The 15,598-nt window shown below is 43.3% G+C and overlaps 2 protein-coding genes across 4 annotated transcripts; both read left to right on the top strand.

Moving 5' to 3' along the window:
• Nucleotides 1-679: 679 nt before the first annotated feature.
• NMI (N-myc and STAT interactor) lies at nucleotides 680-9,437 on the top strand. The gene is made up of 10 exons (XM_042827302.1): nucleotides 680-837; nucleotides 1,215-1,265; nucleotides 2,676-2,753; nucleotides 3,047-3,205; nucleotides 4,854-4,961; nucleotides 6,116-6,278; nucleotides 6,760-6,866; nucleotides 6,983-7,172; nucleotides 7,854-7,960; nucleotides 8,755-9,437. Exons 2-10 carry the CDS (start codon nucleotides 1,221-1,223, stop codon nucleotides 8,941-8,943), a joined length of 1,146 nt encoding a protein of 381 aa, XP_042683236.1. The 5' UTR covers nucleotides 680-837; nucleotides 1,215-1,220; the 3' UTR covers nucleotides 8,944-9,437.
• A 1,396-nt stretch (nucleotides 9,438-10,833) lies between these two features.
• RBM43 (RNA binding motif protein 43) lies at nucleotides 10,834-15,339 on the top strand. 3 transcript variants are annotated; one of them, XM_042827305.1, is made up of 4 exons: nucleotides 10,834-10,930; nucleotides 12,189-12,387; nucleotides 12,868-12,962; nucleotides 13,044-15,339. In XM_042827305.1, the coding sequence occupies exons 2-4, from the start codon at nucleotides 12,192-12,194 to the stop codon at nucleotides 13,779-13,781; spliced, it is 1,029 nt and encodes a 342-aa protein (XP_042683239.1). In that variant the 5' UTR covers nucleotides 10,834-10,930; nucleotides 12,189-12,191; the 3' UTR covers nucleotides 13,782-15,339. The 3 variants fall into 3 exon arrangements, with proteins under 3 accessions (XP_042683239.1, XP_042683238.1, XP_042683237.1); XM_042827304.1 differs by lacking the exon at nucleotides 10,834-10,930 and adding an exon at nucleotides 11,670-11,782; XM_042827303.1 differs by lacking the exon at nucleotides 10,834-10,930 and having other exon boundaries at nucleotides 11,796-12,387.
• Nucleotides 15,340-15,598: the final 259 nt, after the last annotated feature.

Raw genomic sequence — 15,598 nt, 5'->3', positions numbered from 1 at the left:
GACCAACACCCATCTGGTTGGCTTGGTTATAGACTATTCATCTTGTGTTGCCCCATTCCAAACGTATCAGCCTCTGAGCACTTTTATGCTCGTGGGAGATTTATAGTGAAGGGTTCATAAAGCAACTGCGCTCCTCTGATTGATGAGAGAGGGCAGCCACCCCCACCATCCTGTGGACCCAAGATGGCGGGCTGCCCGCAAGTAGGCAGGCTGCCCCCAAGATGGCGGGCTGCCCCCAAGTAGGCAGGCTGCCCCCAAGATGGCGGGCTGTCCCAAGATGGCGAGCTGCCTCTGCCCCAAGGATCACCTCTCAGTTTTCAGAGGACTGTGTTTTCCGTAAGTTGTTTTTTTATAACGCAGCACTTCCGTCAGCAATGGGTTATTTGTCAACAAGCGCTGACGTCTTTTGCCACTGCCCAGTCACCTGTTCTTTATAACACAAAATTGTTTCCAGATAAAGCGGGTTAGAACAAACAAATTCAGCAAAACAAGCCTGAGGACATAAAGGCCACAGGCCGAGCTACGAGCTCCCAGCCAAGAGATGAGTGAAGTCGGGCGCTGGCAGCCCGCACACCTCCGTGCCCCGCTCCCTCCATCTTCTGCCCCGCAGCGCCCCGCAGCCGTCCGCCCGCCTCGGCGAGCCGCACCGCTGGAGGAGGAGGACGAAGGAACCACCTTCCTTCACGTGATTTCGAGGAAGAGGAGCGGTGACACAACGGCCCGCAGCAGCTGGGGAACCTCCGGCTCCTCCTCCAGCGGGAGGGAAAGCGAAAGCAGAAGCCGGCGGTCGCGGGAGGGAAGGGGGCAGGGAGAGGCATCCCGACGGGAGCTCCGCAGGTACCGCTGTGTGGGGCCGGGGGCTCATCTTGGAAGGGACCCCCAGCGCCACCCTTGCCCTGGGCTGGCTGCCCCCCCCCGCTCAGGCTGCCCAGCGCCCACCCGTGGCCTCGGGCACCTCCAGGGCTGCGCGTTAGAGACGCTACACACAGAGCAGAAAGGCCACCAGCCGTGTTTCAGGGCTGAGATGTTCAGTTGTGCGATACACAACTCTGCTTTCGTGTGTAGTAGGGCAGGAGGCTTCACGTACCCTGTATTTATCATTGTTGCATCTAATGCCTTTTTTTTTTTTAGTAAATGTTGAATCATCATATGGTATTGCATTCTGAACCATTTGCCACTAAAAGACATAACGTTGTAATTTTTTTTCCCCTCAGGTTCCAATGGATTTATCAAGCCCACTGCATTCCTTGGAAGATAATGGTTTTGTAAGTATTTCCTGCTGTATTCGGTAACAGTTTCTCTGAGTGAAGATTTGTGCTTGGACTGCTGGCACAATGCTTCCGAAACCCCTGTCCCACCTCCTTCCATCCTCAGTACGTGGGACATTCCTCATCCACCTCCTTTAATCACACCTTCATTTCCAGGTGACGTTGCCCAGTGTGACACCTCTGCACCTTGCACTGCAGCAGGGCCTGGCCCTGTGCTTCCTTTCCTGACTGCTTTCTGCCTCCATAGGAGAGTCCCATCCCAAAGCATCTGCATTACCAGTACTGTTAGAATTTCCTCGTCCTGCTTCATCTGCTGTTTGCTTCCGTGGAGGTTTCTTAGGGGGTTTCCTTTCTCCCTGTGCTTCTCTTAACCCAGTTCTTGCAGCATGGGAAGCAGTTTGGATGAAACTTTCCTTTGGATTTCTTGTGTTTTCCTGTTTGTTTTGTTGTTGCTTTCAGGTTGAAAATTGCTGCCTTAGAGCATTTTCCATACCAAATGGGCATCCTTTCTTCTCAGCTTCCAGCTGCAGCACATGCATCATTTTGCTTTCCTGTGCTCACTCCCACGGTGAAGGAATATTTTCTGGTTCTCAGTTATACGCAGATGGGGATTTCCCTGTTGCTTAACAGGACTTTGAAACTGGACAAAGTAGTTGAAAAAAAAAAAATTATGTTATTGTTTTTAGGAAAAACCCAGAATTATCAAGAGAATTAACTAGATAATCTAACAGGCCTTTTCCAAGCCTGACTCTCGTGGCTCACATTCAAGTTTTATGTAATCTTAAGTCAAAGGGAGGGATTGCTTCAGTAGGTCTCCTTGGATTTTTTTTCTTCTCCTTGCAGAATATTGCAGTCATAGAAACAAAACAGAACAGAGATTTTCTCTCTTCTTGGGCTTTAACCAGTTGCTGTTTCCCTGTGCTTGTGAACTGCCCTGACATACTTACAATCTGAAATTCCTTTGTTGCCTTTCTCTTGCCCAATGTTACAGTTCCTTATCTAACTGAGCTTGGACACCTCTCATTTTGTAGGTTTCTTCTCTTCAGGCTTTATACACACTCTTAGAGGAGTCGCTGACAAAGCCTATGGATAAACCTGTGTGGGTTTGAGGTGCTCAAGTCTCAGCAGAAGAACACAGAGACCACTGGCTTTTATGGTTTATTCGCAAACTAGCCTGTGAATGCTTCCAGTTGGATAGTTAAAAAGTAATGAGCACTGGCCAGTTTCCATTTTCTTAGATTTTGGTCCTGTCCAGCCATGAAGGTGGTTCATTCATTTGGACTTTTGAATTAAGAAACAATGTTATATACTATCCTCTGGCATGCAGATACTTGGAATGTTTAATTATGAAGTACTTTGATTATTCTCTAATTGGGAAATAAAACTCAGTGTGCCTTTTCTCTACAGCATGTGATAAACCCTGACCCTTCTGATACACCAAAAGATGAGATGGAAAGTCTTAAACAAGAACTGGAGAAATGGAAGGCAAGTTCTGTAAAGTGTGTGGAATCATGGAAATTAGATGAAAGACACTTGGAAGAGCATTAGTCCATCCTTCTACATCTCAATCCACTCTCCCCATCATAACAGATGTTTGTCTAACATGCTCTCTCTCCTTTAATGCTATTTGCCTATGCTAATCTCAGTGGTGGCTACACTTGCATGTCTAAGAGAAATATTTATCCAAAACATTAAAACTAAGTACGTGTAAAGAGTTTACCTATGGTTTTGTTTGTTCTTGTGGAGATAGAAAATCTAAAAGTCTTTTTACCATCCAGGAAAGACTTGAACAAGCTGAGAAAACAAAAGCTGACCTTCAACTTAGCAAATTAATTGCTGAGGAAGAATATGAGAAAATACAGCATGAGCTGACAGAGCTAAAGGATGCTCAAGAGGAACTTAATAAAGAAAGTGACATGTCTAAGGACATCTATGAGGTATGGAGAAGGCTTGCTCGTGGCTGTCAGTATTTCTGGAACTGTGAGGGAAGTACTGGTTGGAAAAGAGTAGAATTTCCATTCTAGTTGAAATAGCTTTACCAGTTTGCAGACTGTAGGGCTAATATTTTAAACACAGGTTTTCAGTGGCAGAAGAAGAACTGGTGCAATAAAATAAGTCTTGCAGTAATGAGAAACTGAGACTGATCTGATGTGGAAAATGAAGACAAAAAACAGTCTTCCAAGATTCTCCTCTAACTGATATATTTCAGCTGTGTGTGATGAAGATTGAATTGAATGGGATTGAACGGGTTGCTTCCATTGCTTCATTAAATCCCAGCACCTCCTAGACAAGGTTACAGCACCCAAAGGATTGGCATTGCTTAAGTGACAGTAAGCTGGGCAAGGGCCAGAACTGGTCTGAAGATGGCTCTTCTTTCTGGAACAAATTGGCTCATTTCCTCAAAGCACTGTGCAGTCGTCAGTACAGCAACAGAATGTTCCACAGGCTGTAAAGGAGCTGGTTTCAGTGTCATTTTGTTTAGCCTGAGAGCCTCTGATGAGCACGTTATGCTTCCATGTTGCAAGCTATTAAAATACAGTTAATAGGTTAAGCATTAAAAAATAAAATGAACAGGACTTGTCTTTATTTTAGCAGGAAATATTTACTTGCAGGGAGAATAAAAACCAGAGGATAACATAGCCATGACATTCAGCTGTTTCACCCTTGCACACAGAGTTCTGTTACAGCTTCGGTTCTGCTCAAACACATGTTGTTTCTGCTTCCATTGCTCCTTACGATCATTCTGGGCCTTTCAACTGATCAGTTTGGGTTCATGGAGAAATCCTTCTTCCTTCAATTCCTTCTTCTCATCAGTGGTGCTCAGTGTTCTTAGGCACAGCTATTTCTGTGTTTTATTTGTGTGAAGTATCTCATGCGTGCAACTTTACCTGTGTGCAGATGATGCTGCACACATTCAAGTTGGTGTGTGATTCTCTGAAAGTTGCTTTTGCCTCTCCAGTCCTAAATATTTGGACTTTATAGACAGCAGATGTCATTATCATCATCAGGCTTCTGTTTCACATCATCTTCAGCTGATAGGTGCTGGTATGAACATCTCAGGTGCTTCATGACATTAAGGGAAATCTCTTCCAGTTGCACGTGGATGGATCTCACTACATCTGCAATGTTTTCATCTCTCAGTATTTTGTTCCCTGTCTGGGAAATGCTGGATTTAGTTAGAAGGCCCTTAGTGTGCCCTTACCTGCTAAAATGTCTTCACCTGGTAAGCTTTTCAGAACTGGGAATAAGAGCTACGTAGATCTTGTGGTATGAAAGATGAAATGTCTGTGTTGATGTCGGTTCTGAGATGGAACTGCTGATTTATTCTGCACAGTATATGCTTGGAAACACGAATGCTCTGTTTGAAAAGCCTTACTGTAATTTGCTTTGATCAAAACTGCTCCTTGGTGAGTGGATTTGCCTTGCAGATAGTTGTGGAAAAATGCCTCATGCGTGGCTTTCGTTTACAGTATTACAAAGCTGAAACACCTTCTAATGACTACAGATTTTGTTGAAACAAACTTTTATCTTCTACTTTTATCTTCTGTGTGTTTAATGTTGCATTTAATCCTTTTTGGGCTGTAGACAGAACTTTCTGTGCTAAACCAAGAGAATGCTGAGCTGAAGAGAGAGATTGAGAAGCTCAAAGAAGAGCTTGCAGAATGTTGTTCAGCGCTTTCACAGGATGGTAAGGTAATGCTTGCAATATTTGACAATTATTATTTTAGAAGGACACATTTTTAGTCAATTCTAGTCTGCTGAGGTCAGCTGTTTAGAATCATAGAAAGGCCTGGCTTGCAAAGGACCGCAGTGCTCATCCAGTTCCAACCCCTGCTATGTGCAGGTCACCAACCAGCAGGCCAGGCTGCCCAGAGCCACATCCAGCCTCGCTTAGCATTTAAGCCTCAACTGATGTCAGTATAAAGTCAGCTTGATGCTTTATTTTCTTACTTTACTTGGCAAGATAATGTGAAGACTAGGGATGTGGAAACAAATACCAGTGTGTGTGGTACTGAAGATATGAGAATAATGAGGAAAAGCGGAAAATAATTAAGTGGAAGACATTGGAGTAAAAAAATGCACATAATATTGCATTTTTCAAGTGCTTGCATCATTTAATATTTCTTGGGTAAGAGGATGGCAGAAGGAATGTGTCCTTTGGCAGTAGTGAGAACAGAAAGAAAACAAGCTCCTAGATAAGATACTAGTTTTGAAGATAGGTGGCAGAAATGCTTTCATTGCTCTGGCTGTTTTGTCTTGGGGTAAAGAGTATTTTCCTTTTATTTTGAAACAGCTACAAAAGGGAAAAGAGAGACATCTGAAACTCCCTGGTATTTATTAAAGTAGGTTTTCTTCACCAATGTTTTCATGAGTATTTAACCTATCCTCATAAAATACTTCTGTTTTACTACAACGGTGATATGCAAGGCAATTTATTAACAGATTCACCACTGCTGTAGGACAATAATGCAAGTAAGTAAAAATAAATGATCAGTGTGATGATACTGATACTTGCATTTTGCAGATTTTACTTAGCAAAAGTATTCTAATTCTACAGACCAGAACACCTGTAGACTTCCACTGAATTTTTCCCTTGTAGGGTCGAGCTCATGTTCAAAGTTAATCAAAGGAGAGAATAGAGAAAAACTAAAATAATGGGCAAAAATCCGAGGAATAGACATCTGCAACAAGTCAGTGTAGTTAGCAGTTATACCTCTGTGACAGCTATGACTTCAGTCTGCACGGCTCTTAACCTTTAGACATATAGGCAAGGCTGTACTGTTTATTTTTCTGTTATGAAATGAATTACATAAAGTTTGTCCTCTATCTTGATTCTAAAATACTAGATTAAAAAAAAGGTGGCAGAAATGAAAGTGGAGTTCACTCACATGGAAGACACAGAGGGTGGCTTTGCAGATACGAATACCCACTGCGTTTTTTCTGTAACAACAAGAATCCCATTCAAACTGAACCAAAACCAAGCACTGCTTACTTTGGAAGATGAAGAAGGTATGATGCATATTTTAAGTATAAAATTAATGTCTCTGATGTATTTCATTACCATAATGGCTGACTCCATTATGCATGTATATTGTAGATACAAAGGTAGGATACAAAGGTTTCGATTATTCCAGCTAAAATCTAACAGTCTTAGCAGGCATTCTCTGCAGCTGGCAGTGATGTGTTTTTACCTGTGGATTTTTGAACAGAAATACCAAAAGTCTAGTATTAATGTTTCATACAGTGAGAGTATCTTTTGACAGTATCTTTTATTCTAAAGATAGCATGGTGTTTTAGCTGTTGCCTATTGCTGGTGAGACTGAACAGAAGCAAATATGCCTGAAGCTGTGGGCAGTAGGATATGGTTGCCTGTCAGTTATTTCTCCTTTAACAATGTAAAAGGAGATTTTGCTTAAGAGACTGACAGACTGTCAAGTTACAGTGATTAAACAAGGCTTTTCTTACCTGCAACCTTGTGATTTTTCCTTAGTTGCCGAGAGACTGACAAAAATGGGTAAGCATACTGTGAACCTGGATGGAACTACAGCAGATGTGAAAGTGGTGCCTTTCACAGTTGGAATGGGAGTCAAATTTGAGGTAATCAACTGAAATGCGAAATTATATAAAGATACACACTTGCAGTACTTAAAAAGCTTTAAGTTTGGTTTTGTGTGTGTTCTCAATCACAAAATACACACAAATTATTTCCTTAGCTCCACGTCACAATTTCTGGAAAGAAGATCAATGTTTCAGACATCCCTGAGCTACCGATTCCTGATGAGTGGATGAGAGACAAATTAGAGCTGAATTTCTACAAATCTGAATATGGAGGAGGAGAAGTAGAAAATGTAAAATATGACAAGAGGTCCAGAACAGCTGTTATTACGTTCACTAGACCTGGAGGTATTGTCTGTAATGTTTTGTTAGCTGGATATACAAGCCATGTTGTCCATTCCCTTATGTTCTGAGTTAACTTAACCAGTGAATGCAGCTAATTCTTCCCCAGGGAGAATTAAATAGATCAGGAAAAGATGTAGGTTCACCCACACACAGGTTCACCCACACATGTGTGAGCAAAGCAGTATTCATCACATTCCTTTTTGATCAAACGTGACTTGATATGCAGCTTGTCCTCTTTGTTTCTTTCTTAACTTTGTCAGAAATCCTTTTTTGCTTTGGATTGCTAGACACTTATCTTGTGAAAATAAGGAAAACATGTTTGATTTTTAGCTCTTGTTCCATAGCAATGAACTGAGAGAAGCATTCAGATTGCCCAACTGTAGGCATTCTGGTTTAAGTGCATGAAAATCTACAGAGATTAGTGGAGCCACATCTATTTAGAACAGCTGCTTTAGATTTATTTCAGAAGCTTTTGTGGGTATTTACTGATTTTGTTTTTTGGAAATGCCAAATAAAGGTTTGTTTTGTTTTGTTTTGTTTTCAAATTGCACATGAAGAACCTGCAAATGCACTATCATATGTTTATTTCTAAATCCAAGTAAGAAAGGTTAGTCTGCTCTTTGATGTGTGTACAGAATGCATTTTAGGTTCTATTACTGTTCTTTTTCTCATTCTCCCTTGCAGCAATGGCCAGCATTGTGAGATGTGCTAGACACCCTTTCTATGTAAATGGAAGGTGCCATAGGATTTCTGTGTCCCCAAGCACTGATGGACACTTGGAAAAGCTTCAGGTAAAATACTCTAGTTCAGGATATTCCATAAGCAGATCAGATCCATAGGAAACACAAGAAATGGGCAGAACTTTTAGTCCTGAGGACTGCCTAAGTTTTCTATACTAAGTTTCACAAAATGAGTACCAGTGTGACTCTGCAACATGCTGGTAGTCTTATATTTTGTACTGTGAAAAAAAAAATGATTTAAAAATGGTGTGCATACCTTATGTTGACCAGATTATATCATTACATACCATAACACCTGTGCCAGGCGGGAGGCAGACACAGAACAGTTTGTGAAGCAGGTTAACAGGAGCACAGCAATATGCTTCCATGGCACAGAGCACTGTCCTCTTCAGCCCTAATGAGAGGCCGTGTTGATAATCTCAGCAGAGTGCCTTGTTGTTCTGTGGAACAGTTGCTGATTCATTTTTTCACACAGTCGTTTGACCCAAATAATAACTTGCTTTCCTGTGGTGCTTGTCTGCTTGCTCACGATACTCTCACTGAAATTGTCTTTGGCTTTGTATGAGTAGCTTGTAATCAAGTCAGTGCTGTGTGTATAATCAGGCCTTTATAATTAAAGCATTGACTAGAGAGAGTGCATTTATGAGATAGCATTCTTGGCGGGTGCAGTGTGTGATGGGGTTCCAAACTGCTTTTATCTTCAGTTGTAGATGGTAGTGCATGCTCCAAAATCATAACATGTAACCAAAGATCCCGACAGATGCTTGTTTCCAGTATCTCAGGTCCTTTAGGTGTACCTGCAACAGCTGCTGTGTAATACAAGTTTGTTTCTCTTCCCTCGACAGCTCTTTTCTGGTATTTCTACAAAGACCATTCTACTGAAAGGAATTAAAGAGACTGAAGATGATGAGGAAAGTGTGCAGGATATGATTGAAATTCATTTCCAGAAGCCTAGTAATGGTGGTGGGGAAACAGAGAGTATCAAATATGTATCAAAAGGAGCTGTGTGGGTTTCTTTTGAAGAGGATGCTTAGAATGCCGTATAAAAAAGTGTATCTCTCTCTCAGAAGTTCTGAGCTTTTGCTTCATCAGAGGGATAAGTTACACCAGTGGTTCTCATACAATTGTGCCTTAATGTTTAGAAATTGAAAAAGAGGAACTACCTTTCTGATTTGTTTAATGGCATGAACTTTGAACAGAAATTCAGTAGAACTTAATGCTGAGTGTTCCAGGTGTTCCTGATGAAAGTCATGGAGAAAGCCTTCATCTGCACACGTAACTTAATCTATAATTGCTTCTTGCAAATTCACAGATTTTCTATCTTGTCCATTTTCTATAGATTTACCCCACTTTAATCTATTCCATCTTCAGTTTTGTTACAGAAGCCACTCATAACCCAGTGTAAAGCACCTTCATGAATCCACAGATCTGGGGGTTTTATTGGTGTGTGCTGACATAACTCAAATACTTGAAAGCAACATTTATGTAATTGCATCAGATAAATATTGAATTGGTGATAAAGCTACAACAGTAGTGATATGTGTTTATATCCAACATATACAGGCTGGTTGTGAAAGGAGAATGCAAAAATATCACTTATCAGATTTACTTGCAACCCATGAGAAAAGACACATCACTAATGCTGCTTTTAGCTGTCAAGGTGCTGGCCTTGATACTTCCTCCACCATCTAATCCAAATGGTTCTGAGCTTCTGATGAGTGAATAGTTTGATATATTGTTTTTAACTTTTTTTTTTTCTACACTGGCAGTTTTGTTTCTTTGTTTTTTCCGATGTAACATCTCACAGTTGTGAAATCAGATGATTGTTTAAAACAAGTTGTTTTGGAGCTGAGCTGGAGAAGCAAGGTGATGGTGCACGCAAGGCCTGAGGTATTTATTTAGTGGCATGTGCCTGGCCAGGCTACCAGCTCTGGGAGGCGATGCATTTGGGGGCATTTGGAAAAAGGCACAGAGGGTATAGGGGAAGTTTGTGGGTTTTTTTTTTTGCATGTAAACTTGCCCTTTTGCTTCCAGTTCTGACTCTGAAAGAGCTTTGGAATAAAACAGAAATGCAAAAGCTGAGGATTTCTCCTCCATGAGTGGGTGTTTGCTGCAATCCAATATTTGGCCTTCCAATATTGGAAGGGTGCGTATAAACAGGAGGACAAGGGGGGAATGGTTTTAAACTGAGACAGGAGAGGTTTAGGTTGGATATGAGGAGGAAGTTTTTCACACACAGGGTGGTGAGGCACTGGCACAGGTTGCCCAAGGAGGCTGTGGATGCCCCATCCCTGCAGGCATTCAAGGCCAGGCTGGATGTGGCTCTGGGCAGCCTGGGCTGCTGGTTGGCGACCTGCACACAGCAGGGGTTGGAACTGGATGAGCACTGTGCTCCTTTGCAACCCTGGCCGTTCCGTGGTTCTACGACACGTCAGGCGCTGCCTGCTGGGCGGCTGAGCGCGGGGCTGCAGCTCCGCTCGGCGTTCGGTGCGGGTAACGGCACGGAGCGCCGCTCGGCTGTGGGAGCGGGGAACGGCAACGAGCGGGGGATCGTGAGCGTCTGTGCTCTCCCTGAACGGTGTCGGTCGGATAGGAAAGGAAAGAGGGGGAAAAGCTGGGTTCAGCCCGCCAGCGACTTCAACCCCGCTGGACGGCGAGCAGCGCAGCCTCAACGGAAAGGAAAGCGTTACCGTTACCGTTGTGCCGTGGTGTCCCGGAGCGGGAGGAGCGAGAAGGCTCTCAAAATTGAGCGCGATTTTAACAGAGCTCCCGAGGTTCGTGCAGCGTTCCGCTCCTCCCGGCGCTGAGTTCAGCGTTTCCACCTCACCGCCCACCCGCCGCTCCGCCCGTGTCCTCCCCAAGCCGAGCCCTCCCTCCGCTCCCGGCGTCCCCCGGCAGGCTCCGTGCCCGGCCCGGCCCTCACCTTTCGCTTTCGTTTCTCTCCGGCCGGGCCCGGCGATCGGCAGCCGAGACGCGGGCGGTGCTCGAGAAACCGCCTGCCCTCCGGACGGCGACGCCTCGGCAAGTGTGGGGCGCGGGGTCGGGGGGGGAGTTGGGGGGCGCAACACGGAGGCGGCAGCGCGGTCCGCCACCGCCGCGGTTGGCGGGAGAGCTGTGCGGCACCGCCGAGGGCCTGCCGAGCCTCTTGCCCTCAGGCGAGCCGCCGAGCTGCGCTGTGTGGATCCGGGCAGAACGTGCGCGACCTGAGGGCTCCGTGAGTGCCCGTGACCCGCACAGCGCAGAGCAGGGAGCTTTTGTCGGAAAAATAGTGGAAGATGTAAGCCCTGAGAGGGGCATGAAGGGTGTAAGCTGAGAGAAGCCTGAAGAACGCGGGCTGAAGGACGGTCCTCGCGTGGTCACTCTGGAGCTAGCGACAGCTCGTTGCCGCGAACACTAACCGTGCGAACGGGATCGCAGAATGGCTCGGGTTGGAAGGGAAGCCAAGGATCATCGAGTCCCAACCCCCTGCCGCAGGCAGGGTTGTGTTGGATCAACAAACGTGCTGAATTGTTTCCTTCCATCCTTTCCTTCATTCCAAGCCAACAAACCATTGCAAAATCTCCTCAGAGTCCCATCGTTTGTGGCGTTTTTCTGTATTTTCACTGAAATAATACCGTTTATGTAGCAGGAATGGAAAGAAAAGATGCTTTCCCTAACAAGGCATAGATGCAAATCCTATTTAGGATGGGTTTCGTGTTTGCAGCAATGGGAGGTCTGGCTCTGATGAAAATCATGTGTGTCGTTATTTTATGCACTGCAGGTTTCAGATGGCTGGGATTACGTTCTTCCAATTTAACAAGGTTGTCCTCTGAGTAAATGGAGAGAGCTGAGTCACAGCATAACCCTTCATCCCAGCTCTTTTGAATTTAACAAGTAAGGACTGTCTGAAGCTGACCTTGACACTCTGAAAAGAGAGTCCTTGTTGAACAGTACATGCAATTAACATTTTCCATTTCCTTCAAATCTTGCATATTAGAGCAAACAATCGTACCAGCCTAACACTGGGCCTTTCATTTGGGAAGCTGTTAAATGTAGTTCTAATTTTTACTGCTTTAACAAAAGGGGATACCGAGGGTGTGGAAGCGACACTTTTTTATTGCACGGTAATGTGAAGGTGCCTGAGGGAATCTGGCACTCATTGAAATCAGAATCTGACAAAGCAATCTATGAAAGGAACAGGTCGTCTGAACAAAAGGGAGCCAGTTCAGCAGCCGTGGTGGCTCTGGGTAACCTCTGTGCAGGTCACTGTTTTGACAGCATGCCATTTCTCTCTGCACAGGACATGGGACAGGCTGCTAAATCAGCAAGGACCATCGTCATCTCTGGTGTTCCAGATGGTGTTCTGAGCGATGATGTCATGAGTGACATTCTGGTGATTCATTTCCAAAAGGCAAAGAATAATGGTGGAGATGTGGAAGAAGTGAAATATCCAACAAGGGAAAAAGGAGTTGCATATATAACTTTTGAAGATCAAGAAGGTATTCACACTAATAGAGCATAGGAAACGTTCTCCCAAAAATTAGCCGTAGAACATTTACTCTAAAACAAATGATTATAAATTCCTTACTGGCACTTAGTAAGGAAGGCATTTAGTTTAGTGCCTTTAGTCAGTCAGAGTTGTAGGATTTTATTTCTGTTCAGTGAAGTAATGACTCTGAAGAGACTTTGCACAAACTTTTGTTTGTTTCTAGAGACAAACACTGCATAATGTGATTTTTGGAGTCAGGCCTTTGGGAACAAATCTCTGGCAATTATTGTTGTAAGGAGACAGGCTTCTGTCTCTCTGAACCATTTTGACTAATGCAAATATATTAGGCAGGAGAATTGGATCACCTGTGTGTATGTATGGAAATTTTAGGGAGAGCATCAAGAGGAAAACACCCACACAGTGATGTACTGTCAGACTGGCAATAAGACATTATCCTACTGCCAAACAAGTGAATCTGCTTTCTCTTTAGTTGTAGAGAGTGTTCTACAGAAGAATGAGCATCGACTAGAAGACAGGAGGCTGCCCAGATACTATCCTCTGAAAGTCACCCCTTCCTGTGAAAATGTAAGTTCATCCTCAGTTTATCTAGTTGTGCTTCCTTAGCTATGTTAACCATTACCTAACTTCTCTAATTCACAATTCCAGGTCTTCAGCTCTGTCACAGCTGTCCTCGATATGTCTGTTTTCAAAGATAAATTTGTTTTGGAGGATCTAGTGCAAGAACTTAAAAAGAAGAGCACAGCTTTGAGCTTTGGTTCTCTGCAATCCAATGGGCATATTTCTGTTCAAGGGTCGTTTCCAACCATCAAATGGCTAAGAGACTTTCTTTTACTAAAAGCAAAATCCCTCTCGGAGGATAAAAATGAAGCAAGTAAGTCCCATCAGAGACCAAAGAAGAGGCTGAACAAACACACGCTCACCAGAGAGGTGAATGATTTTGGTCATGATGCTGAAGGGGAAAAGCAAGTGGTTGTTCTTGACACGGATATATACCACTATATGAAGTGCTTCTTTGCCAAGGAACTCCTCGCAAATACTGATGTTGTGATTTCTGACATCACTGATGGTGATATAACTACACTGCATCTTCAGAAGGGCAGAAACAGGCCTGATAGCAGCCAAGTATTAAGAGTCAAGGAGAAAATTGAAAATCGGTCTATCCAACTTCTTAACAGTTTACGTAAAGAAAGGATCGGCTTTGAGAAGTGCACCAGAGATAAGAAGAAATACAGATCGGTGTGTGAAAGTGTAAGATCCCGCTACCCCGATGTTTTGGTTATTCCTTATGATACTCATATTGATGTGATAGGGAGTTCTTCTGCAGTTTTTGAATTTACACAGGAAGTGAACAAAAAGATTCAGAGCCCGTTTCAAAACAGGTAGAAAGATAGCATTCATGTTTGATGCACATGGCGCTTGTAGTGAGCTGTTCTGGTGCAAACCTTCGTGTCACTTCAGGTCTGCCTCATTTCTCCGACACGCAGTCTGGGAATGCTGCATCAGGATGAAAAAGCCCATTCCTCCCCAGATACCAAACAAAGTTCAGAGCAAGGAACAAATGATCTTTGTATCTCTGGTGAGCTTCAGGATGGAAGAAATGAAGTTTCTTCCGTCCAGACAGAGACACATTCTTCCTTTCATTTGCTGCATTCTGGCCACATGCACTCTTATCTTGCTGTCATGGAGCTTATGATGTGAAAAGAAGAATTTTTGAAGATTTTTCATTAGCATAAGAAATGGTAACTGTAAAGCTGGGTGAACCAACCTGGTATGAAATCCTGCACAGAAATTCACGTGTTTCTTTGTGCAGGGAGATGACCACTGAAGATAGGACTGGTGGCTTGCTGCTGCTGCCCTTATCTGCAGAAGAAAGCTCTTGTTGAGATGCACAAAGGTAGAACTTCAGTACTTGAGAAGATGGAATGCTTGATAAATCTGTAGGCTTCTCATGTCCTGAAAAAGGCCTTACAAGCCGGCGCCAGAAGTTCCTGAGAGAAGAAGCTGAATTTGTCTTTGTAGGAGCAATAGCAGGTTTTTATCCAGTAGTAACAGCAGCTGCAGCATCCCTGGACAGCATGTTACTTAGACATGGAAGTATATCCATAATTTTGATGTAAAATCTTGGCATATTTAAACTTTTAAATCGTACTCTATTTATACAGTTCTTAGGCCCAATGTGGGAATAGTTTTTCTGATCTCAATCATCTAGTGGTGTAGATACACCAGATAGGAGCAGTCCCTTTTTTTTTCCTGTGCAAAACTGAGAAGTTAATGCAATAACTAGTAGTTGTAACTGAGAACAGGAACACCTTTATCCTATTAATGCTTTCCAGTTGTGTTTTCCAGACCGTGTCAGAGGTTCAGACTGCGGAGATGTCTGCCATCTCCTGTAAGGACAGGGCAGCCTGATGAAGACTTAGTGTTAATTACTTTCTAAATTGAATGCCTTAGAACACTGAATATTTCTTTTGTTAGCAGCTGTACACATTTTCAGTTTTTGATAGGTCGAGGTACGCATATAGTTTTAAAAAACATCCTTAAGTCTACTGTTTGGACTTGTGTCTGCCTTGCCCTTTGCTTTCATTTCTAGAGTTAAGTGCCTGGAGTTAAAACTGAGTTCTCACTACAGAATTCCATCTGATTCACGCGTTAAAATGGAGTGCTGTAAAATTTCAGCCTCATTCACTGAGACTGGGGATCAAGGCAGTCCACAGGAACGTGACAGCTTAGAGCATGTGTTTTAAAGTTAAACCTTTTCCATGGAGATCCATTATTAGTCCAAATGTGCACCCTTTTGTGATCTTTTTAGAAAGCCAAGTTGAAAGTGTGTTTTGTGATTTCAGAATGTGCGGATTGCTAAGACTTACAGACCATTAGTTCTTTTACAGGAAAACCTTATGAAATTGAATTTATGATCCTATTAAAGAAATGTGTTTCAAAATGCTTTGTGTTCTTTAAGCAACTCCTAGACTTTTAGTTGGAAGCTCATCATGCTTAAGGCATTTTCTTGTCGTGACTGATTACCCACTGCAGTTATGCCAACGAAAGATAAAAGTGGTTAAACTAGTACCAGTGCTGTGTTTTAAAATACACTGTCAAAGTGGGAGGATGATGAGCTGAAGTGATGTGCTGAACTGGGAGGGAGGAGTGCTTAAAGGCTTATATCTATGCCAGATTCCTGTGTAGCAGTAGTACATGCA

Source organism: Centrocercus urophasianus, unplaced genomic scaffold, assembly GCF_019232065.1.
Source record: "Centrocercus urophasianus isolate 14NV4802_14NV808 unplaced genomic scaffold, USGS_Curo_1.0 seq_28, whole genome shotgun sequence".
Lineage (NCBI taxonomy): Eukaryota > Metazoa > Chordata > Aves > Galliformes > Phasianidae > Centrocercus > Centrocercus urophasianus.
Note: the sequence above shows the minus strand (reverse complement) of the source record. Positions and strands in the feature narration are given on the sequence as shown.

Coding starts and splice junctions, on each gene's coding strand:
- NMI (XM_042827302.1), top strand. CDS start 1,221: ATGGATTTATCAAGCCCACTGCATTCCTTGGAAGATAATGGTTTT. Junction 7,173..7,853: donor TACGTTCACTAGACCTGGAG/GTATTGTCTGTA, acceptor TCTCCCTTGCAG/CAATGGCCAGCATTGTGAGA. Junction 7,961..8,754: donor GACACTTGGAAAAGCTTCAG/GTAAAATACTCT, acceptor TTCCCTCGACAG/CTCTTTTCTGGTATTTCTAC.
- RBM43 (XM_042827303.1), top strand. CDS start 12,168: ATGCCATTTCTCTCTGCACAGGACATGGGACAGGCTGCTAAATCAGCA. Junction 12,388..12,867: donor AACTTTTGAAGATCAAGAAG/GTATTCACACTA, acceptor CTTTCTCTTTAG/TTGTAGAGAGTGTTCTACAG. Junction 12,963..13,043: donor TCACCCCTTCCTGTGAAAAT/GTAAGTTCATCC, acceptor TCACAATTCCAG/GTCTTCAGCTCTGTCACAGC.